At 40.6% G+C, this 24,493-nt stretch overlaps 1 protein-coding gene across 6 annotated transcripts in view; it reads right to left on the bottom strand.

Moving 5' to 3' along the window:
- The window catches only part of HECW2 (HECT, C2 and WW domain containing E3 ubiquitin protein ligase 2), a 416,399-nt gene that overhangs the window by 27,111 nt on the left and 364,795 nt on the right, over nt 1–24,493 (bottom strand). For all 6 annotated transcript variants that reach the window (XM_079924631.1, XM_079924629.1, XM_079924628.1 and 3 more), the window contains 6 exons: nt 20,359–20,479; nt 18,525–18,638; nt 7,216–7,368; nt 5,141–5,239; nt 1,673–1,802; nt 276–422 (listed from right to left, as the gene is read on the bottom strand). In XM_079924631.1, the coding sequence (XP_079780757.1) occupies nt 276–422; nt 1,673–1,802; nt 5,141–5,239; nt 7,216–7,368; nt 18,525–18,638; nt 20,359–20,479 (764 nt within the window). The remainder of the gene's footprint in view (nt 1–275; nt 423–1,672; nt 1,803–5,140; nt 5,240–7,215; nt 7,369–18,524; nt 18,639–20,358; nt 20,480–24,493) is intronic.

The raw sequence follows: 24,493 nt of genomic DNA on the forward strand, positions 1-24,493 counted from the left end.
AATGCGTGACTTAAACGTTATGAGTGGTCATTAAATCGTCAAATGCTATTTGAATGCAGGTCATTTTATTTCAGTGATTTCTTGTAACAGGGCAATAAGCTTTTTTTGTGTTCTTAAAACATACAGGAAAAATTGTTGAAGTGTTTGAACTGAAATAGCAACGGTAAATATACCAAAGAGAAATGGAAATATTGCACACATATGAAGTACAGTGAAGTGGACCAAGGTATTGCTGACATCAGACTGAGAGCCCCACTCCTGCTGATTGTCTTTACCTCATAAAAGCCACGCACTAAGCTCTCTGTTTGCTGCACAACACCCCTCTCAATCCTCCATTTCACCATCCTCTCGATGTACTCCTTCTTATTCTTCTCCGTGACTGGGATGTTAGCACCCCCTGGTTTTAATTCTCGTTCGGTAATCTGTGATTAAAAAACAAAAGGACTGACCATAAAGCAATACTCTTGATGTTGTAAGACCACTGCTACCAATGAGCTAGAATCAGCCAGCTACCTGTCTCTGCCCTGGCCCGGGTACATCCCACAAGCAGGGTGTGTGGCACCAGCACAGAGCCCAGGCACCCACTGATGCTCAGGGAAAGCTAAGTAATGAGCAGACGTCTGAGAGCCTCAGTGGTTGAAAATATATGTGTTGCGGGGCTTCCCTGGTGGCGCAGTGGTTGAGAGTCCACCTGCTGATGCAGGGGACGCGGGTTCGTGCCCCGGTCTAGGAAGATCCCACATGCCGCGGAGCGGCTGGGCCCATGAGCCATGGCCGCTGAGCCTGCGCATCCGGAGCCTGTGCTCTGCAATGGGAGAGGCCACAACAGTGAGAGGCCCGCATATCGTAAAAAATATATATATATGTGTTGCAAGGTTAAGCTTTAAATCCTGATTAAACAAATAAGTGTTTTAAATGGAAACAAAAGGGCTCCAGATTCTGTCCCACTGCTATTTGAATGTTTGACAAAAAGACATTTTCACAAATTCCTTTAGGATTCACAATCAACTACATATAGAAAGCCAATATTTAGGTAAACGTTTACCTTAAGGAAGCAGAATTACATTCAAGTGAATGTTAAACTGAGAACTTCTTTTCCAAAATATGAAATTCAGGAGACCAGCCAAGTATTAATGTTTAACTAAGAATATTAATTATGAATTAGCATATAATTTCTGAAAATCTTTTGACCAACTCTTCTACCAACTTTTTAAAAAAACAATATGTTTCCAAACGTTCACCAAAATATTGTTTACTTTCCCTCAGCTTCAAAACAATCCATTTCAGTTGTTAAACATGAATGAGAGGTAAGTACAAGGGCCAACTAAATAATTTAATATTCAACTCTGGGGTAGCATGGATATTTAAAAACTGTATTTGGTACAAGGCACATTCTAATATCTTATGAGGATATTTTAGTTGGAAATAAAAAGATTGTTTACAACATACAAATAGTGCAGTCTACAAATTAGAAAATTTTATTTTAATCTGAAGTCGGCATTAGAATAACCTTTATAACCAAGAATATTGTAACTGTACATAAACCTGGGTTTAAACCACCCAACCAACCACAAATAAATAAGCATCTGATCTTAGGCCACTGAATTAATTCTTCACCAACCAATAGCCTTCAATTACCACACTTAGTCACCAGTTATTCACACACACAGACCTGCCCAAAAACTTCTTCGTTCACAGTGAACGTGAGGTCCAGGATGTCATGGATGTCATTGTCTTTCATCCACTGCAGGCTCTGGTGAAATTCTTCATCAAGGTATTCTAGATCACTCAGGTCACAGAGACTAAGATGATAAACAGATAGAAAAAAAAAAAAATGTAGTCATGGCTATTAGCAAAAACCCAGAGTTGTGAGGAAAGAAACTAAGAAATAATGACAAGAACAAGATCAACTAAAACAGGCAGTGATTTCTGGAATGTTCTTCGTCAAAGTTAGTAACCAAACCAGTGAAATAATTCAGAAATTTGACATAAAATTGAAAAATTCTGATATATAAAATGCCTTAGGAATCACTCAGTTTGTTTTGTCTTTTAAGACACAGAACTGGAGGTGCAAAGAGTGGCTGTCATTTGCACAGTCACCCACGATTAATGCCAGAGCTGGAAATGGAACTCGAGTTGACAACTTGGGTTCAGTATTCTTTGGCTATGTTATACAATCTTAAATTATCATTCTCCTAATTAGAAATTCTTCGTATGTTTCTATACTGTACTTTAACTTTTTTTTAAAAGACTAGATTCCGTGATCCACATTCACATACATCCCTTTTTTCTGCATGGTTCTTATTCTTTCTGTGATTCTGAAAACTGAAAGCTACAGAATTGCTCTACAGTTATAATGGTTTTCTAAGAGAAGATCTACATGAGGTGGAGTTACTATTATATGACCCTGTTGTAAGATGGTAGCAATTGATTTGCTTTAGTTGTCTTGAAACTTCCTCCCATCAGTCCAATTTCAAAGACCATTTTGTTTAGTTCAGTCTACACATGTATTAGGCATCAAGTATGTGCCAAGTATCTTAATAGCTACTTGATAAACAGTTACTGCCCTCAAGGAGCTAATGGTCTAGTGGGAGAGACAGGGACACAAATAGATAAGTTAACGTAAGGTGATAAGTGATAGCCTAGGGTGGGTAACACTTACTATTAGTGCACTTCTTTATATGTACATTACACTTCAGTTAAAAAAAAAAAAAGATAAGGTAGATATAGGGACCTCCCACAGCAAACATGCAAAGCATTTACTTTGACCTGGAGATTTAGAAGAAGCCGTTTGGAGCAGATGATACCTATATTAAAGTTTGCAGGATGTTTCAAGCTAGAGAGGTAAAGGGGAATGGATGAAAAGGAGAAGAAGGGGAAAAAGAGAGACAGGAGAAGAAGACAACCTGAACAAAGCACAAAGGGATGGAGTATACAGATGTTCCAAGCATACTGGCAGCACCAGAGAGTTAACCACAAGACAGAATGTCTAGAGAATGAGGCTGGAAAGGTAGCTGGGAGCAGGTCTGAACGTCATTCTAAGGAGCTTGGTGATTCAGAACTACTGAAAGGTTTTAAAACAGGGAATGACATGGTGAGACATGAGATGTGACTTTAAATTGTTCTTCTGGAAGTGGCAGTGTTGAGGATTACTTAAAATTGGGGGGTGGAAACCAATTAATAGATCACTACAGTAATCTGGCCAAAATAAGATAAGGATTTTAATTAGGGCACAGCTATTAGGGTAGAGAAGATGAATTTAAGAATTATTTAGGAGGTGAATGTGGAAATTAATAAATGGTTTTACTGGGTAGTATAAAGAAGTATATCTAAAACAGGATGGCAAATGAACTCAAGTTACAAGACAACTCTGATTCATTGGCAGTCTTGAGGGCCAAAAGTTGAAAAATTCCTGAGGCTACAACGAGTTCAGCAGGAAAAAGTACCTAAATGATTTGTGACCTGTACCATGGGAATGGGGTGGGAGGTGGGGAAGAGAAGAAATTGTGCTGTGTATTCACCATCCCTGTTTGAGGATGACGCCCAATTTCTGACCAGAGTGACTTGAGAATGTTGGCACCTTGATCTGTGACTGGGCATATAAGGGAGAAGGTACATTTTTAGGTCAGGAGAAATTGATGAGTCTAGTTTTAACCATGTTGATTCTGAGGTGCCTGTGAGACATACAAGAGGAGATATTCAGTGGAATGTTGACCGCTTGAGCCTACGACTCAAGGGAGATCATGTCTGTGGGTGCGGATTGGAGAGTAGATGAGACAGGTAAAGAGATAGCCCATGAGAGCACACAGAGAGAGGAAAGCAAGGGGACAAGAATGGAAGCTTCAGGAACATTGAGGTTTAAGGGCAAGTCAGGACATCCACAAAGGAGGCATAAAAGTGAAAGGAGAACCAGGAGAGCAGTGTCACATAGGCCAGTGAAGGAAGAACGCAAGAGAAATGGGTGGTGGGGTTGGGAGGGGTCAACAGTATCAAAAGCAGCAGAATGGTCTATTAAGACAAAGACTAAAAAACATTCTTTAAAAGCTTCCATAGGTTATTGGTGGGAAAAAAAGCCAGGCTAAAATGTGTTGAGGGTGTGTCAACAGTCAGTGTAGACTACTCTTTCAGGAAGCTTAAATGGAAAATGAGAGATAAGGCAATGAAATGGGAAGGTGCAAATGGGCCAGAAGAACCAGAGAGGCAGAAGTCAGTGTCCAGGTGCCCAGGACTTCATCGGTCCATATACCAAAAGGGAGGATGGCAAAGGTCTTCCTACTGACCCTCTTTAAGAACTATTAGAAATATTTTGCTTTCAATTGAGCTCTAGGCTTCCATTTTGACAGAAAGCAGATACATGGCCTTGGTTAAGGAATGAGCTGGTCAGAGCCATGCCATCATTCTGTGTTTTCTCATTGCAAGTTTGAGCTACTACCCTCACAGATAGTTGCCTTCTTCTGTTCATCCTTGAAAATGACTACTGATTCTAGGACAGAAACTGTTTGCTCTACATTTCACAATAATTGCAATCTTTCATTGTGCTAACAGTGAAGAAAAAATTCTGTGAATGCTAAATTTTCATCTGCCATCGTAAATGACTGTCTTGCATATAGAGAGATCTCAAGATAAATATGAGACTTTAAAAATATCGCACACCTCTAACAAACAAACACATTTAAAAAAAAAGAGAATGAAAATATGAACCAAGAATAAACAGTTGAAAGTTTGCATAAAGCAAAATGTAAAATGCATCTTGTGAAAGATGGGGGGCTGTGAGTCACCAAGACTAAGCCACAACTATTCTATTAATAATCGGCATTAATACCACAGGAATTCCAGCACTGTATTTGAAGTACAAGTGTTTTGAAGACACATGTGTAGCAACAAATGAGAATGAATTATTCAGAGTGGAGCAAAACTAAGCCTTTGGGAGCAAGACAGGAATAAAGGAACAGAAGCTGGAAAAATCCAGTAACCACTTTTGAAATTATATTAGTTGATTAGTTTCAGAAATCTAAATCACTATTAAGTAATAGATTTGAGATAGTGAGCCGATAAATGACATTGTCAAAAGACCCCTTTTGATAAAGGAAATATTACATTCTTTACATGCTAATTACATAAGCAATAAAAACACTCTTACATTCTGAGAAGAGCCTTATAAAAGGGCCGTGTGAAGAAGGCATCCAACAAATACTGGTGAATTAGTGCAAGACCAAGGATCCTACCACTGAACCGGAACCTGTGAAGGAAAAGCAGGAGATGGCTTACACATCATGGAGCAATTTCTTTCCTTTTTTTTTTTGCGGTACGCGGGCCTCTCACTGTTGTGGCCTCTCCCATTGCGGAGCACAGGCTCCGGACGCGCAGGCTCAGCGGCCATGGCTCACGGGCCCCACGTGGGATCTTCCCGGACCAGGGCACGAACCCGTGTCCCCTGCATCGGCAGGCGGACTCTCAACCACGGCGCCACCAGGGAAGCCCCATGGAGCAATTTCTGAACAGTTCAATTTGCTCTCAAGAATGCTTTCCAGCTCTAATCATCTAAGTTTGTCCATGAGAGTCTGTGTGCACTGCAGGCTGGGTCTTCATTAGGCTGATAGTCACATCTCCTTGTAGAAGAAATCTGTTTCACTCTGATGTTCAGAGAGATACTGCTCCACTTTCACCCCGTGTCAGTAATGTCCACCATGTAGCACCCTACATGGCCAACATGAATTTCCTGTTAGCATGGCAGTGAAATTTCCCTATATCACTTCTAAGAAATGTTGACAGAATGAGACCAGTGGTGGTGGGGAAAATGTTGTCCCCTTGTAGTTTGCTTGCATGAATATTAGCAGGATTTCTCTAATGCAAACCTAGTGGCAATTCCCTTTTGAGGAAAAGCCCAGTCTCAGAGTGAGAAAGTTCCTATTTCTGTTCTCTCTCAAACCCCTCTCTTGATGATAACTCACAATCCAAGAATTATGCATGTGTACATTTGAGGGAGTTTCCTCATGGGACATTCTGTTCTTTAAAATTTCAGTGCTCAATTCTATACTGAATCACTTCGGAAATTTTATTAAATATATCTGTCACGACTGGGTTTGCTGAGATGTACATGTATTTTCTTTTTCGGAAGTATTCAAGTTTCTAGCTCTTTGGAAGCCTGATGCCTTCCGAAAGCGTAAATCCACACTGAGGTCCATACTATTCATTTGTAATTTTAGTGTTAGGCAACCATTTTAAGATGAATGTCCAGCAGCTTTGTTTTTCTTTATCCACTTATGTTAGTATAGCTGCCATAGCTACTCTTAGGAGGACTCCAAATTGTAGTTAAACGGAAGTTAGTTTGAAGAATAAGTCCTAAAACTTAATGCCCTCCACCCACCAGTATTAACCTCATGACTCAAAGAAATTGTTTCCATGAGTCGTACTCATGTTCTCTTTTTTGTTACTATAGTGAAAATGAACAGGAACAAGCAAACAGGGGTTATAAAGATACTTCAAGTCTATAAATGCAGGCATGTAAAAATAAATGTCATAAAAAGAGTGCAATTCGGGATTTTCAGAATAAATAATTCCCAGATGGGAATCCTAGCCCAGTTTTCCTTGGTTTTGTGTGAGAAATTAGGAAAGGGGCAATTCCTGGCTACAAACTTGAACCAGTCACTAGGGTAAGGGGCCACTGCTGTGACTCCGCACTCCTGCCTGCCTGCCTGCCAGCATTCTCTTCCACCTCCCATTCCTCCAGGGCACCCCATCCTCCTGCCCTCCCTCCCCCTAGAACACCAACAGCCCAGCTGCTCTGCCCGTCCCCCAGTGTTAGCCACTTCCCCAAGGGCTGCTCCTTAAGCTGCCTGACCTCTGGGTCAGGACATTCTCCTACTCACCCCCACCTGCCCCCGTCAGATCTCAGAGTGGCCCAAAGCTGCAGAGAGGGATTTAGGGTCTTGCTGGGAACCTAACATCACCCGCAACTTTCCTTCAGTGGAAAAAACCTTTTGAATTCTACCCAACTCACTTAAAATTGGTCTTATGGAACATAATCTATTCCTAGCTTGGAGACTGCCTGTATATTAAATTTGACAACACAAACAAGAGTCAAATGAGACAGTTAACTGAAAATATGATTTTCTCCAAGGGAAAAAATGTTTAAAAAAGAAGTGTGGGTTCCTATAAAAACTAATATCACAGAAAATCAGCTGAAGAAAAGCGTTGGAGAAAAAAAATACTTACCATTCATGGTGATTGTCTACAAAAGCAGACATGGGACTTATTTGTACTGTGTATGTGTCATTGGCTGAATATTCAAATAAGCCATAATATGGGTTAAAGAGTTCTCTGGATACCAGGAAGAAAAACTCTCTGGAAGGTCCACTGTAATCCAGCCTTTAAAAAATTCACAAAAAGAACAACCAGTTATTATCTTTTTCTATTTATTAGACACATTTTCTACAGTGCTCAACTTTCTACAGAATACTCCTTAGAAGTCTAATTATCCACACACCAGGATTGTCCAAAACACTGGACAGAATGATCATGATTCCTGATCTCAAACATGTTTTGACCCAAAATAACGTAATGGACATTTATATGGAGCATATCTAAAACTAAAGCTACATATCAGATAATGGATGAGATAGGCAGTATGCTGATAATTTGATTGTATAAATATGCAGAAAAACGTAAATTGAAATGCCCAGAGTCAGGTTATGGGGAGAGAGAGTACAGTGGGAATGCTTTATTTAAGCAGGTTAAACCAGAGGGCATTAGCTACATATATCCATGGGACATGGAGTCCTCATGGATTTCTGAAACACTTTTAAATGGGAAGGAAAGAGACTTTAGTGGATTGGTGAGAGGGTATTACAGATACAAGGCCTCCTAGGGAGATCAGAAGCAAAAGATGGAATGATAGGGTTCACATGAAAACTTTAAATTATAAAATGCCACGGAAAACTAACTATAAACAAGAAAAGTGAGGGTGTCTAAAGCTTCGTTGGTAAGGTATTTGGAGAAGAAGCTGAAACTCCAGCGCCTGAACTACAGTGTAAATTCTATTTTACTTACAAAGAAATCAGGGTCAAAGTAAATTTTGAGAAATTATTGTGTGAGGTTTGAGGAATGATAAGTGGCCAAAAATGCTGAGAACAAAAAACACAGCAAAGAGGAGTTTGCAATAAAGCAATTTGATATGCTCAATTTAAAATGAAAAATGTAAAGTACATCTACCCTATGATAAAAAGTTTACACAAGGGTTCAAAGACAGGAAGGAATTCTGAAGGGGGAATGAAAGCTACAGATAAGTTGGGGTGGTGGGATTTTATAAGACTTCCTTTGTTCACTCTATTTTTTTTCCTCTTATGGAATTTCCTCCAGTGGGCATTACTGTTTTTTTTTTTTTTAATGACAAAGAAATCATCTGAGTCTTGGGTGGTGATGGGATTCTGTGATAGAGAAAAGCATCCTATTATAGGTAGAAGAGGGAGTTGGAATACTAGTAAGAAAAGTGAAATGGCTTTTATATGTCTTAGACAAGAGTTTGATAGAATTTACTTAGAACAGACCTCAGCTATCCACCTAACTACTTTCTCAATTTTTGCGATATACGCACTGCCATTTCCTTAATATTTCTAGCTTTACTTGCTTTTCCAATGTAGCCTTGTCTTATACAATATTGATGGAATTATGATGTGCTAGCTTTATATCTTTTCTAATACACATTAAAAGAAACACATAAATATTAAAATAAAAAACGTCAGTCTATGTAACAGCTACAATCATTTCACACCTCACCAGTCCACACTGCACTTTAGGAGATATGAGTGTAGACTGACAAGAAACCTATGTGTACAGAAAAATGCAAACACAGCAGACTCTCAAGGCCAGAGAGGCCTTAAGGTGACATGACAGAACTGCCTTCTGGGGCAGCTGAATATACTGTGGCTACCAGGAACTGTGGGACTATGCTCAGATCACCCTAGGGGGGGCTCCCAAAGCAGCCCTCTGGCTGCCTGCCAGGTACAGTGACGCAGGCTACCCCTCTTGGTGCCGAGACCAAGGCAGCGTCTCGTGGCTTCCTTCCACTGTCCTCGTTGTGGTCTCTGACGCCACCAAGAACAAGTAGAATACTTTTTCCACTTGAACGCTCTTCACATACTTAGAGGTTTTCTTTCAACAAATATTTGAGTGCCTATTATGTTTTGGGTATTAATCTAGATGCTAAAGATGTAAATTTTTTTTCAAAAGTCATTTTCTACAAGAACTCTAAGTTCAGCAGTTTCCATATCCTTGGTCCCTGCCCCCTCCTCACTCATGAACACAGACACTTCTTTCAACCTCCTCTCAATGCAGGGTAGGGAATTCCCTCACCACACTGGTCCTCTGCTCTGGACACTCTCCAGGTGTCAAAGTCTGACCTAAGGGGGCGGTGTCTATGCTGATCACAACACTCTAGGTGTGGTCTCGTTAACAAAAACTTAGAAAGGGCCCTTGACCTCTTTTCCTGGAACTTTTCCCCACTAATGCAGCTTAATGTCACTCTGCCCTGTGGGGCAGTCACTTGACTCTGTTGACTCATCATGAACTAGTTATCAGCTCAAACCTTTCACCTATGCTTCTTTAACCTAGGACTCTCCCATACTGTCTGCACGTTCACTGTATCTTTTTTGTTTTGTTTTGTTTTTTTGCGGTACGCGGGCCTCTCACTGCTGTGGCCTCTACCGTTGCGGAGCACAGGCTCCGGACGCACAGGTTCAGCGGCCATGGCTCACGGGCCCAGCCACTCTGCGGCATGTGGGATCTTCCCAGACCGGGGCACGAACCTGTGTCCCCTGCATCAGCAGGCGGACTCTCAACCACTGCGCCACCAGGGAAGCCCCTCACTGTATCTTTTTAAAACCTAAGTACTAGACGTTATAGTTTTCCTACTAAAATCCACTTTGTGAGACTGAGTTCATGATTCCAGTCTACCTGGATCCCTGTGGATGCAAAACATCTCTAAATTTCCTATCGATGGTGAATTTCAGACCCCTGTGTCTCTTCAGAAACAGAGAATGCCATCAATAGTATCTGAACAGTCATTTCGCCCATCCCCTCATTTCATTGAGAAGACTGGGGCTGAAGGAAATCACTGACTTGTATCAAATGAAAGCTGCAGTGGAGGATCCAGGTCTTGACACCAGTTTCCTGATCCCAAGCGTAATAATGTTCATTACTCCTTACAGCTCACCCTTCAATAAATTTTAAACGCTCATAAGCAAAACAACATTGCTTATGGCAAACTATGGCCTGAGGGCCAAATCTGGCCCACCCCCTGGCTTTGTAAATAAAGTTTTATTGGAACACAGCCACGCCCATTTGTTTATGTGTTGTCTGGGGCTGCTTTCCTGTTAGGATGGCAGAGTTGAGTAGGTGCAACAGGGAATGTATGGTCTGTAAAGCCTAAAATATTTACTATCTGGCCCTTTACAGAGAGTTTGTCAACCCCTGCTACAGAAGAAAGTAGGAGGAAAATGCTGCTTTATTAAAAAACCTGACTTACCCTAAACCCTCTTCTTTAGTGAGGATCACTTCAAGGCAAGATAAAATGACAATGATACCCTAGGGTGTGTGCAACCTCCAGGAGAGTTGCACACACCCTAGGGTGAGACCGTGAGTGAGCCTTGGCCTGCGGGGTCCCTGCTCTGCAGAAACCTTCAGACACAATCAAGGCACACGAGGATAAGGGTCACAGACAGCTGAAACATGAGTCAAACACTCTGTGAGTCAGTTTTCTTACAAAGAGACAACTGGTATAAGTAAAATGGGTTTTCAGCTGCTTAAAATTAAACAGTGGCATTCAGTTAGAAACAGCAGGTTTTCACTGAGCTTCAGCTCTCAGTGTTTTAATAATACCGCACTTAGCAGAGTGTCTTATAATTGTCTGCCTATGTGTCTGCCTCCCACCAGACACACATCTAAACTGTAACCCTACTGAGGGCAGGGACTATGTCTTTCTCATTTTTGGATCCTGAGTACTTAGCCTGATACATAGGAGGGGATCAGTTTATATTGTTGAATCACTGAGTGGAGCTGTCTGATGCTCTCTAAAGGAAATCAACATAATTTACATTGCTATTTCACATCTAGCGGAGTGAACAGTTTTGCACAAGTCTGCCTTATAGTCAATGCATTAATAGCTCATGCCAGTCCTTAAGAGACAACCCGATTAGCAAACACTGTCAGAAATCGCTCAGGTGAATTATGCTTAGAAAGCTTGCTCCTTGTCTTTTCCAAGTCTAGTATCTTCTAATATGGTAGAGTTTGTTAAAACAACAAAGATGGACCTCCCTGATTGGTTCCTTTTTCATGATGATAACTAAATCTGGCTAAAGATACAATGAATGTCCCCTGAGGAGTTAAGTTGAAAAATAAAACTCCTTTTTTTCCCAAGAGAGAACAAAGCTAGCAGCTCCTCTAGGAGGGAAATGTATCTTCCTCAACTGCTCAGGCTTTTATCTGCTGTTTTTTTAACTCTAGCAGCACTGATAGAGTCACTCTAAAGCCAAGACAGTTTTTAAAGTTTGATTTGATTATAATCTGAAATTTAGAACCGCATATCTGAGGGCAGGTTGTTGACTACACATTACATATGTCTACCTAATTCAATAAGACGTGTCCCAGCAGGATACCTTATGCATGCGCTTCCTGTCTTAGCAACCTCTTCCATATAAATAGTTAATATGACTCATATCACAGGGCTCATTTGTTACATTCCTGTTCTGCCAGTTAGGTTGGTTCCACAGCTAAAGACTTGGCATGGAAATAATGAAACTCCGGACAACGGGTGTGTAGCCACACAACAGCTGCATCTGAGGCCATTTCGGAATAAGCACAGATGTCCTTAGGGTGGCAATGTCGTTTTGAGCCCCATGAAGTGCCGATGAGGCATTTTAAACACCATCCCGTTGCTGGGCTGACACCACCCGAGTTGTTAGTAGCAGCCAGTGTTTGTTAAAACAAATAGTTTTATTCTCCTGTTCTTTATTTTCAACTAAAATTTACCAAGTATTCCAAAGGAAGTAGACTATAAAATGCAAGAGGATGGTGCCATTGGGAAGTCTCACTATCCTTTCCTACAAGTTTTCTGGAAGACTCTGCTTTCTTACAAGTTGGTTCAGGCACAGATGGCCTACACACCCGATTCAGCCTCAGTTACTTATAGCAGCAAGGCTTTGGTTCTTGAGCCACTGAAGAAGGCCTGATGGGTGAGTAAGGAATTTTGTGAGCCATCAGTATGACAAAGTTTTACCTGGGGATACCAAGCCAAAGCCTAGATACAGAAGCACCCTTCTCCAGCATGGCATGCATCAGTTAGGCTATCCTGCAAGTGTCTCTTTTTAGAAGAAAACAAGCAGCACCATAAAGTTTCACTTGAAGCTTTACAAATTGCTGAGGAATAAATGATCAAGCCCAGGACCCCAAACAACCTCTAGATCAGTCAGATGTTAACAGCTGCTGGTTATTTTATAAGCAGGGACCCAAGAAAACCTTTCAGATCTCATCCTGCCTAGTTGCTTTCATCTGTCTAAGTAGAAATATCACAGGAAGAGCGCACCTGTTCTTAAACCCCCAAACTAAAACTGTTTGCACGCATCCCCTCCCTAGTCCAAGTGTGGCTTTGCAAGACAGATGACTAATGTCACATCAATGGCACCTTACATATAATGAACTCATTCTTTCCTAAAGAAAGGTGCCTTTTATAGAGCTGGCCATGGAGAAAAAAAAAGAGGCGAGGCAATCACAGTGTAAACATCCTCTCTTTATCCAGGCCATTATTTCCTTACTTGTTTTGGGTACTAAGAAGTGAACGTACACCTGAAACTAACACAATATTGTAAATCAACTGTACTTCAATAAAAAAAAAAAATAAAAAGAAGTGAATGGCCCCAAATGTCCCATCAGAACACAACAGTCTGCCTAGCTAAGTTCTGACACCACACATTTAGAAGAAAATAATACGCTAGAGAATATGCGGTATTCTACTGGCTCCCTTCCTAAAGAAGCAACTTCTAGGCGGACAGAAGCACAACAGAAAGAGGCAACTAGAGTATGCAATTTCCCACCACATTCAGTCAAGATGACTCAGTTTCCAAGCTCTTCCACCACTGCTGTCTTCTCTTCTTCCCCACTTTGGAAGAGCAGATAACCAAATTAAGTTGGGTAGAGATTTTAATGACTAGAACAAAACCTTCAGCGCTGACCAAATTAAATCACAGTGTTTTGCTTAGAAACCGTCTGCTTTTCAGAAAAAAGCCAAGCATAACATGAAGCATTATTTTAGCGAGATATAATAATTAGCTGTCAACTAGTATATTTACATTAATAGATTCTAGATTTATTTTTGTATTTTTAATTGAATACAGGCATCTCTACCATTCTGGGGTTAATTCTACCTCACATGGAATTTGTAGTCGTCCTGTAAATTTATGACTATAACATTTCCCATCATTTCTCTTGACTCAGCTCTTCCATTTCAGGAACAACCTATATATCATGTGTCAAGACCTACGCAAAGAAACATCTTAAAGCAGAGCTGCAGTCTCTGAGTGAATCTGCTAATTCACACCTTTTTGGAGGGCAGGCAGACGCATTTTTCTTAAAAATAAATCCTTTTCTCTTTATGCCCTCACTAATCTATTATAAATAAAGACCCTGATTATGACAGGTAGAAAATACAATCAGTGAGATGGTATCAATAAGAATTGCAAAGTATTATTCCCTCACAGATAACAAAGTTGACTTTAGCAACACAAAATAATACTCTATACATACCAATCAATACCTCTACTAATTCCTTCCACAGAATGAACTGTATCTCTATACTTATTACTCTCCTGACCTCAAGTGCAAAAGGAAGTATACACATACCAAAAATTACCCTGGTGGCAATCACTCATCAGACAGCAAAGAAATAAGAAAAGTTGTTCAGGGAAACATTCTCTAAATCTCCCCAAATCCTGACTCTATGCTTTCTTTAATAAATGTTCTATTTTAGATTAGTTTTTGATGTATAGAAAAGTTACAAAGACAGTAGGGAGAATTCTTATATACCTCACACTCAAGTTTCCCTCTTATCAACATCTTACATAAGTACAGTACATTTGTTACAAAATGAACTGATATTGATACATTATTAACTAAAACCTATACTTTAGTCAGATTTCTTTCGTTTTTGCTTAATGTCCCTTTACTGATCCAGGATCCCATTCAGGATACCACATTACATTTAATTGCCATGTTTCCTTAGGTTCATCTTGGCTGTGACAGCTTCTTAGATGCTTTTGGTTTTTGATGACCTTGACAGTTTTAAGGGGCACTGATAAGGTAATCTTGTAGAATGTTCCTCAATTTGGATTTATCTGATGTCTTCTCCTGATTAGACTGGTGTTACATGATTTTGGGAGGAAGACAGTAAAGTGTCATTCTCATCACATCATACCAAGGGTACATACTATCAACAGGATATATCACTGTTGATTTTAGATTTTAGCCTTGATCACCTGGCTGTGTGTTTGTCAGGCTTCTCCACTGTAGACTTAACTTCTTTCTCCCCCTTTCATACTGTAGTATTTGGAAGAAAGTCACTATGTGCAACTCACAATTAAGGAACAGGGAATTATGCAGAATTATTTGGAAATCTGCACAAATTTGTCTACTGTTATTTATTTATTTATTCAATCGTGTATTTATATCAGTATATAGATATTTATTTTATACTTTGGGGTTTTAATCCAATACTACTTTATTTTTTTGCTCCAATTATTCCACCTTTGACCACTGGCAGCTCTTTCAGTTGGTTCTTGTGTCCCTTTGACATCACTGTGAGCTGTCTGAGCTCCTCTATACTTTCTGGCACAAGATGCTTCAGGTGCTGTCTTGTATATTTCCTGCCCCAGTCCTAGAATCACCCATTTCTCCAAGGAGCCCTAGTCCCTTTTATTGAAGAATGATATTGCAAGCCAACATCTGGGCACTAGGCATATACGTTTTTTTAATACCTATTACTAGAGCTAGACATGAAGAACTTACAAAATGACACATTTTGAGGGCATTAAAATTAATGAAGGAAAAGTGACCAGAAAACTTTCAGCTCCATTTCACAATTCCATAGAAAAACCTAGGTAGCTTTTCTCTTTGGGTATTTATTATAATTCAGAAAGAAATGTTATGATCTTTAATTTTAATGTAGTAAGATGACAAAGGCTAAAATAACTTCTTAATTTTATGTTGTTTTGAGGTTTCAATTTTTTAGCAAGCATACTGCGTTAATCTTTCAAAATAGTATTATGTGTTCCCAATGCCTTAATAGCAAAATAAAGTCTATATCTAACAATCTATATGTATGATACTGACATGATAAAGCCATGAGACCAGAAGTTATCTGGCCCCATTCCAGTTTCAAAAAACCATATGCAGAGGGGCCTGATTAAGAGATTGTCCCTGAGGGCTGAGGTCACACCTCAAAATATCCTCCCTCTTATTTTCCTTCTAGGGTTACAGGAAGAAGACAAGAAATGGAGGCAGGAAACATTTGGACATTAGTGGCAATTAAATAAGGTTTCAGGCCCCACTCTGCCTGGGCCTCCTCCTAGGAATGGATGTCAGTCCAGACCATGGGGAGACAGCTTTAGGATGACCAAGCATGATAGCATCTGTTCTATTCAAACCTAAGTACCAGGGTTTCCAAAGACGCTTGCCTACATCTCTGAGATCTCAACAAACTGTGGTCCAACAAAGAAGAAAGGCAGCTGGAGTTCTGGGGGAGGAAAAGTATTCTCATCCAAACCAGACTAGTTATGTAAGGAAATACCTGGAATCCCATGCATACCTGTGATTAGGCTAAAAACATTTGCCTTCATTTTCAATTGCCCACCTGCATCTTTAAGGCAACTAACAAAAGCTAGAACCATTAAGGCTTGTCAGCAACAAAAGGCTCAAGTCTCAGGCAACCTTCTCAAACTTTGTCACATTATATTGTTTTCCCATGTAGTATTTTACTTTAATCTAGTCACAGCTGGGAGACTATACAACACTATATGTGACAAGAGAAGTTATCAGTCACTAGCCGGAATAGTGAAAAGATCCATGGGTAGGAAAAAATTCAGACAGATCAGAGTTCAGGAGTTTTGCCTAAATCCCAGTGCTGTTCTAAGAATCCTGGATGGAAGACAAGAGGCCTAATTTTAAATCTCAATTTTACTATTATCTAGTTCTACTAGCACATGTGAATTATTTTCTACTTTAAAAAAAATTTTTTTGCGGTACGCGGGCCTCTCACTGTTGTGGTCTCTCCCGTTGCGGAGCACAGGCTCTGGACGTGCAGGCTCAGCGGCCATGGCTCACGGGCCTAGCCGCTCTGCGGCATGTGGGATCTTCCCAGACTGGGGCATGAACCCGTGTCCCCTGCATCGGCAGGCGGACTCTCAACCACTGTGCCACCAGGGAAGCCCTATTTTATACTTTGACAGCTCCATTTCATTAACCATAAACCAAATGGCTGAATTTGTTGAATATTATTGCTACGATTCCATAATCTAATATACTTTATTCCTGGGCAAGACTGAGAGAGGTAGCCTTAACATGATCCAAATCAACAGCAGTTAAGGAGTTAAAGAGAAGACAACCCGAGTTCAGACAATCACGCGGTATTTTTAAAATTCACTCTAGTGATGTCTACAAAGAAGGTGCTGAGACTCCAAACCTAAACCTGAAATGAGGAAAGAGTAAGGGGTCTAGGAGAGATGAGAGCTTTCATCTTCTCAAGAGTCATAAAACCACCGTTATGCCTATTTGAATGCAATAAACACCGTGTAGGAGTCTTTACTCATTCATTTCCTAACCCCTATCTCTATGAGCACACTCATGGAAGAGTCATACAAGGCTGGACTCTGTTTATGCCAGGTAGTTATTTTGGTAGGTGTGCCAAAGAAAGAGAAAAAGTGGGGACAGAGAAATAAGAACCAAGGCCGAAGAGATACTGCTGGGGAGATTTCCAGGTGGAACAGAAGGATTCTTCTTTTTTCCTCTTTTTCTATCTTTTTAAAATTGAAGTACAGTTGACATACAATATCATTTTAGTTGCAGGTATACAACGTAGTGATTCCATAATTTGATACATTGTTAGATGGCCACCACTGTGAGTCTAGTTACCATCTTGTCAGCATACAAAGTTATTACAATGCTATTGACTATATTCCCTTTGCTGTACATTACACCCTGTGACTTCTTTATTTTACAAATGGAAGTTTGCACCTCTTAATCCCCTTCTCCTATTTCGCCCATCCTGCATCCTCCCCACGCCCCCTACTCTCTAGCAAACACTAGTTTCTAATTCGTGATTCTGAAACTGAGCTTATTTAACAGGTGAAGTACGATTTACTTAGTATTCCTGTGCACATAACAAGATCATAGATGTTAAAATGCAATTCCTTGCTTTTTTTAAATCTCAAAGCCCATGTTTTGAATCCTCTTACACTGTTGGTGGGAATGTATATGGGTACAGCCACTATGGAAAACAGTATGAAGCTTCCTCAAAAACTAAAAATAGAGTTGCCATATGATCCAGCAATCCCACTCCTGGGCATATATCCACACAAAACTCTAATTCAAAAAAGATACATGCACCCCTACGTTCATAGCAGCACTATTCACAATAGCCAAGGACGTGGAAACAACCTAAATGTCCTTCGACACATGAATGGATAGAGAAGATGTGGTACATATATACAATGGAATACTACTCAGCCATAAAAAAGAATGAAATGATGCCATTTGTAGCAACATGGATTGACCCAGAGATTATCATACTAAGTGAAGTAAGTCAGAAAGAGAAAGACAAATACTATATGATATCACTTATATGTGGAATCTAAAAGATGACAGAAATGAACATATCTACAAAACAGAAACAGACTCCCGGACATAGAGAACAGACTTGTGGTTGCCAGGGTGGTGGGGGGTGAGGGGGAGGGAGGGATAGAGTGGGAGGAACTTGGGGTTAGCAGATGCAAACTATTATATAGAGGATGAATAAACAACAAGATCCTATTGTATAGCACAGGGAACTATATTCAATATCCTGTGATAAACCATAATGGAAAATAATTTTAAAAAGAATGTACATACATGTATAACTGAATCACTGTGCTGTACAGCAGAAATTAACACAACATTGTAAATCAACTATACTGCAATCAAACAAACAAACAAACAAACATGTTTTCCCTTTGAGAGAAAGAGTTACGGAGAGAAGAAACGAAACTAAGTTTCTGCTCTCAAAAATGATCTATAGTTAGAGCTTTTACCAAAGAATTTTTATGTCAAATGATTTAAAAATCAAAGGAAGCTTAAAAAAAAAAAAAACTGAAAGGTTTAAGTGTATGAGAACAGCATTTTCCGTCAGAAGGATTTCCTGTTTCAGGCAACCGCAGGGGACAGTGTGGGGAAACATCCTCTGGCAGCCACAGCCTGTGCTTCACAGGCCACTTCTCTGTGTTACTCACCCTTCCTCCCCAACAAATGTGACATACAGCTTATTTCTCTGCAGGTCTTTTCTGGAGTAGCCCATAATCTGATTAAAAGCATCTTCGAGCAAGTGATCTCTTCTGATAATTAACCTGTCCAGAAAAAGACAATTTGAAAAATACAGATTATTTCCTAATCTTTATCTTTCCAGAACTGGGCACTTGCCATTTAACTTCCACTTACCACAATTAATTAGGGGAAAAGTGGAGTGACTTACTATCATTGCTATCTGCAATAAAGCACACATCTGTCTGTAACTCTTAATAGCATTAACAAAAGTTACAACAGAGAATCATTGGTAAATAGAGCACCCCACCTAAGACCTGTAAAACCAATGCAAGAGTCCTTTCTGAATGGTCACATCAATTTATCCCAGAAGGAAAACGATTACAAAACAACACACACACACAAAACATTTGTTTAGGAAAGGAAGAGCAACCCTAGGAGGTAATGTTTTAAGCCTGAATGCACTTAGGAATTCAATTCTTAAGTACCTAGAAAGATAACAGTGAGAACAAGAAGGACAAAAAAATTCTCAGTGTCCTCCAAAGCAGTGGAGTTTACTGTTGTGCTTAGTTTTTTTTTTTTTTTTTTTTTTTTTTTTGCGGTACGCGGGCCTCTCACTGTTTTGGCCTCTCCTGCTGCAGAGCACAGGCTCCGAACGCACAGGCTCAGCGGCCATGGCTCACGGGCCCAGCTGCTCCGCGGCATGTGGGATCTTCCCAGACCGGGGCACGAACCCATGTCCCCTGCATCGGCAGGCGGACTCTCAACCACTGCGCCACCAGGGAAGCCCTGTTGTCCTTAGTTTAACTTTAAAATTAAGTGAATCTTGAGATTCCCTAAGTGACAGATACAAATGAATGATACTGGTGGTTGATTAATCTACTTGTGACAATGAAAATTTAAGTCACCCTTAAACAGGTGTCAATTTTCCCTTAATGCAAATAGTAATGGAAAGGGAGATGATAGGGAGGCTGAAGGTATGAAAGCTTGATCAGCAAGACCTTAGTAAGTGAAGCTCTGAGAGGTACGGTGTTTGGGGCGGGTTGATGTTTTCGAGGGTGATGAAAGGGGAACCTGTGAGTTCAGATGAGCAAGCCCTGCATGGGGGGCAGTGAGCCGTGTGCCTGTTGGGCTGGGCAATTCTCTCACACACCCGGGTCCCGACGCTTCTGCAGTCAGACCCTCCCTCCTCTGTCCTCTCTCAAGTGGCATAGTGATCTCTAGTGGGGACATGGGACAGGGGTGGAGGTGGGGCTGAAGGGAGTATGGGTAAGTAGGAAGTTCAGATAATTCTAGGCCAAACAACAGGATGATGTTTCAATTTCCCCATTTAAAGGGAGGTGGATAAAGACAGGCAGAAACAACATTCATGACATATTCCGTTGGACAAGTTAAGCTTACTTCACAGAAGGAAACAGAGCTGAGCAGTAGTCCTACACTCAGGTCAGCCCAGGAGACAGTGACGTGCAATACAAGACACGGTGACAGCCTTATATCTAATGAATATGCGATATAAGTCAACCAAGAGGTACTTTTCAGGAGAACAAAATAAATCAGCTTTTAATTTTGCCTTATTTTTATGTGAAACATGGTCATCTCTTTCCTGTCTGTTTTAAAACCGTAAGTTTAATAGTGCTTAATTCAAGAACTATGTTTTAGATGATCCTGCAATTTACACGTGCCCAAATAATCTCGCCGACTAAAACGAAGGCTGGTCATCCCTAATCAATCCATTTCCTACATTCCAAATTGCATCCCATCTTTTCGCCATCTACAAATCCTGGGGTTTGTATTATTTTGACTTACTTTAATTTCCCTGGGCCTTGTCCATATCCTTTAGTCTCTAACTTCCTGTAAAAGTTTCTTAGTTTGGCTTCAAAGTCTCGCTTGTAAGGGGCTGGAGCACGGGCATTGGCACGCTGAGTACCTACAACGAAGCACGAAGAGACAAGGGTGTGGATCTGTGCGATGTCCTTATGTTCATCACATCACCATGAAAAAGATTACCATGGGGCTGAGACCACAGTTCACAAGTAAAAGGAGGCAATACTGTTAGGTCCCTGCACTTTTCACCTCTCCAAGTCGAAGGCTATCACAGAGCTTAACCAGGATCTTAAGATGTCTTCTTTGTGGCCTTCAAATCCTGTTTGAAGAGTTACAGTGGTGCCCATGTGTTAGTCAAATATGTTCCTCTTTTCAGTCCAAATCAATATGAGTCAAACAGTTACTCATGTCTAATGGTAACTGTTCAGGGTGGAATATCTTTGCTTACGGCTGAGATGATATCACAGCAAACAGGAAGTTATCTTGTGAAAGTATGTGGTATGCAAAGCAAGAATAGTGAGTTTCCGTACTTGATGAAAAACCTACAACATTATATTTCATACCACAGGGTAGAATAATCTTGATTTGAAAACAGAATTCAGCCATAATTGCAGAAGGCACATGTCTCCTGGTTACGCAGAGTAAAAATACTGTGATTTGTTGCATTCTTAATACATGCCAAGTACTGTAATTATCTACAGATTATCTAAAGATGTCATGTCATTACATGTCATTACATGTCATTCCACGGCAAGCATCATTAATAAAATATAAAAGCAACATGGTTTGCGCCTCTTTCCATAGAAAAATCTGGTTTTGTGTCACACTGTGACTAACCAACAAGCGGGGATACAAAACTGATGATGAATATGGGAATCGGCGCCATGACGAAAACACTGGATATTTCCCAAGACATATTTCACAAAACAATAAAAGAAACCAGAAAACAAAAATTGTGATGTCTTGTGCATTACATACCATGTAAGCTCCTTAAATATATCTTTATGCATGAATCAACTACGTGATGATTATTTTTTGCTAACGCTGTGTTAGGTTCAGCAACAGATGCTCAGAATGGATAAGGTCAGGTTGCTGGAGTGGATATCTTGGTTGGGAAGACAGAAATAGAACATATCAAACAACTAGAGAATATTTAAGCCTTAAACTAGATGGTATACAAACTCTAAAGCAGAAGGAACAAAACGACAGCCCTGGGGCTATACCCAGCCCTATAGATTTTGTTTGCCACACAATGTTCTAAAGATTTTAAATTAACTGCCAACATTTAAAAATGAGGAGATTTCAAGAAGAAAAAAAAAATCCTGATTTCTCGTGAAAGTCAGTTGGGAACTCTTGCAACAACTGGCTTGCATTTCCCTGGGGCTACAGAGGGCAGCTGCCCCATTAGGTGAAGCATGTGCTCTCCACTGTGCCACCGCCACTCAGTGAGGATGCATCTGAGATCAGTGTTATAGAAAAGTAACAGTAAATGAGGATAAGCAGAGATCAAAATGGAAAAGACTTTAGGGAGGAGATGTCATTGGAACCAGCCCTTATAAACATGGGAGAACTATAGTCTATACTGGGGCAGGGCAGCAAGAGCTGGAATAAGCATTGCCTGCATGTTCAGAAGACACGGAGGAGACCCCACTAACCTAGAGCAGAGGGGGAGTGCTAGGACGTAAGTAGGAAATTAAATTGGTCAGAAGTTTGGTATGAAATTATGAGAAGAATTTTTAAAGACCTAGCTGAGAAGTGTGAGCGTGATGCAGCAAGCAGTGGGAAGCCTTTCTAGGTTCTTAAGCAAGGGAATAACAAACAAGTGGTGTTTTATTTCAGAAATGATTTTTGGAGTGGATTAAGGGCAGGAAGGAGGAAAGACCTAGGAGTAGTTGAAGCAATGGAGGCCTGAGGGCATGAGGACTAGCCTGGACTATGGTGACTCAGAGGAAATTTTACAAAATGTGAAATAAGAATTGCTAAAAGTAGATAAGTAAGGAAGAGGAGGAAGAGGAAGCTCTCATGGTAATATAAAGTTTTTTTTTTTTTTGCGGTACGTGGGCCTCTCACTGCTATGGCCTCTCCCGTTGCGGAGCACAGGCTCCGGACGCGCAGGCTCAGCGGCCATGGCTCACGGGCCCAGCCGCTCCGTGGCACGTGGGATCCTCCCGGACGGGGGCACGAATCCGTGTCCCCTGCATCGGCAGGCGGACTCTCAACCACTGCGCCACCAGGGAAGCCCAATATAAAGCTTTTTAAACAATAACAATAGCTGTCATTTTTTGTGTCTGCTATGCATTAAGGACCATTCACTTCACAGAGAGGATCTTGGGAAATCCTCACAAGTCTAAGAAGCAGGCATTAGTATTATTACTGTCATCACCACTTTGTAACTAAGGAAACGGAAGTCATATGACAGTGAATAGTAGATTCAGGATCTGAGCCAGGTCTGTCTGATGCTAAAGCAGCATGGGAAATGATGCTGGTGGACAGGAGCATATGAGGCTTTCTACATACTAAGCTGGAGAGGACAGCTGTTCAGGTGGATATACCTTGCAGACACTTGAAAATATAGTACTGGAGTTCCAGTGAGAGATCCGGGCCACACTTGTGGACTAAACGAGTTAGTGTATGTGTGGTGTGGCACACCATGGGGCATAAGCAGCCCCATGTAAACGTTAGCTGTTATTGCTATTATCTGCATAGTTGTGAATACTGAACACATGGGGAAATGTACTGAGGTCGGGGAATGGAATTTAATAAAATGGGCTATTGATGAATAATATGTCCAGAGTTCTGTTGGCACAGTTGTGAATCTTTTACCCAAAGAGCTAAGAGCTATGCCATAAAGGAAACAAATAAACTTGACCTTAAAAGGTCTGGGATGCAGAAGACTCCTAGGCAGTGGTTCTCAATCTTGACTGCACATTAGAATCACTTAGGGAGCTTTTAAAAATCCCAATGTTCAGGCCACAGCCAGGACATATGACATCAGAATCAGTGGGGGTGACACCCAGACGTTAGTGTGTTATGCAGCTCTCCAGATGATTCCAACGTGCAGCCAAGTCTGAGAACCATTATCTCCCACAAGAAGGTCAAAGGTAACCAATGAAACACCTGGGCATCATCCAGGGACCAGCACAGGGGGAATACTTCCCATGTATTTGAAAGGTATCATCTGCAACGTGAAGGACCATGATCTGCATGGACTCTGGGCTCCTCTCTTGGATGGCTGAGGGACAGAGCCATGCAGCACAAGTCCAGTTAGAGTGGCAGAATAAAGCTTTTGTTGCTGCAGTCTGAGTAACTGCAGACTACTAAACCCAGACAGCTCAGCAAGCAGCCATAATGAATCAGCTTTCAAGAGCGCGATCATTGATAGGGAAGAGGAAAAACAGGAACAAAAAACCGAAAATCTTTCAGGACTCAAAAGAAACCCGATTCTTTAAGAGTTGATGACTTTTGAAAAACAGCACATATACTATTGCTATATAATTTGAGATGCTTAAAAGGATGTGGCAAATGCCATAACGCATTCCATCAATATCAATACAGACACTTAATAAGAATTAGCTCTGACTCCTTTTAAGCTCTAGGTAAAGGAATTCAATTATGGAGGCTCTGGAGACAGAAACTGTTAAATGCAAAAATCCTTTTGCCAATAGTTCTATGATGAAAAAATCATTTACACATTACATCATGATTTAAAAATTACAATAAATTATGCTGTTGGCCCTTGTCAAATTCTTAATGCAAGTCAGGTGCAACTGCCAAGAAAGTCCAGGGCAGAAACAATATTACTTCCACTTTGGAAATAAAACATGATCTTGGAGACTGAGCTCACAGAACTAAGAGCCATAACTGTAAGTGAAGTTCTAGAATAGAATTCTCTTATAGAGAGGGTAATGGCATAGTCTTTATGGTCTTAAGAAAGGAAGTCAGATACGAAAAGGTCAATGTTACATATAGGAAGTGATCAAATGAAAGGCTGGCTTTATGGATAGTCAGTATTATGTTAATTATTTATGGGAAAGAATTTCAGTAACAGATATTAGACTTTTTAAAAATCATTGCTAGGCAGGCCTAAAGTACTTCCATATAGTGTTACGCAATTTCC

Source organism: Stenella coeruleoalba (assembly GCF_951394435.1).
Source record: "Stenella coeruleoalba genome assembly, chromosome: 6".
Lineage (NCBI taxonomy): Eukaryota > Metazoa > Chordata > Mammalia > Artiodactyla > Delphinidae > Stenella > Stenella coeruleoalba.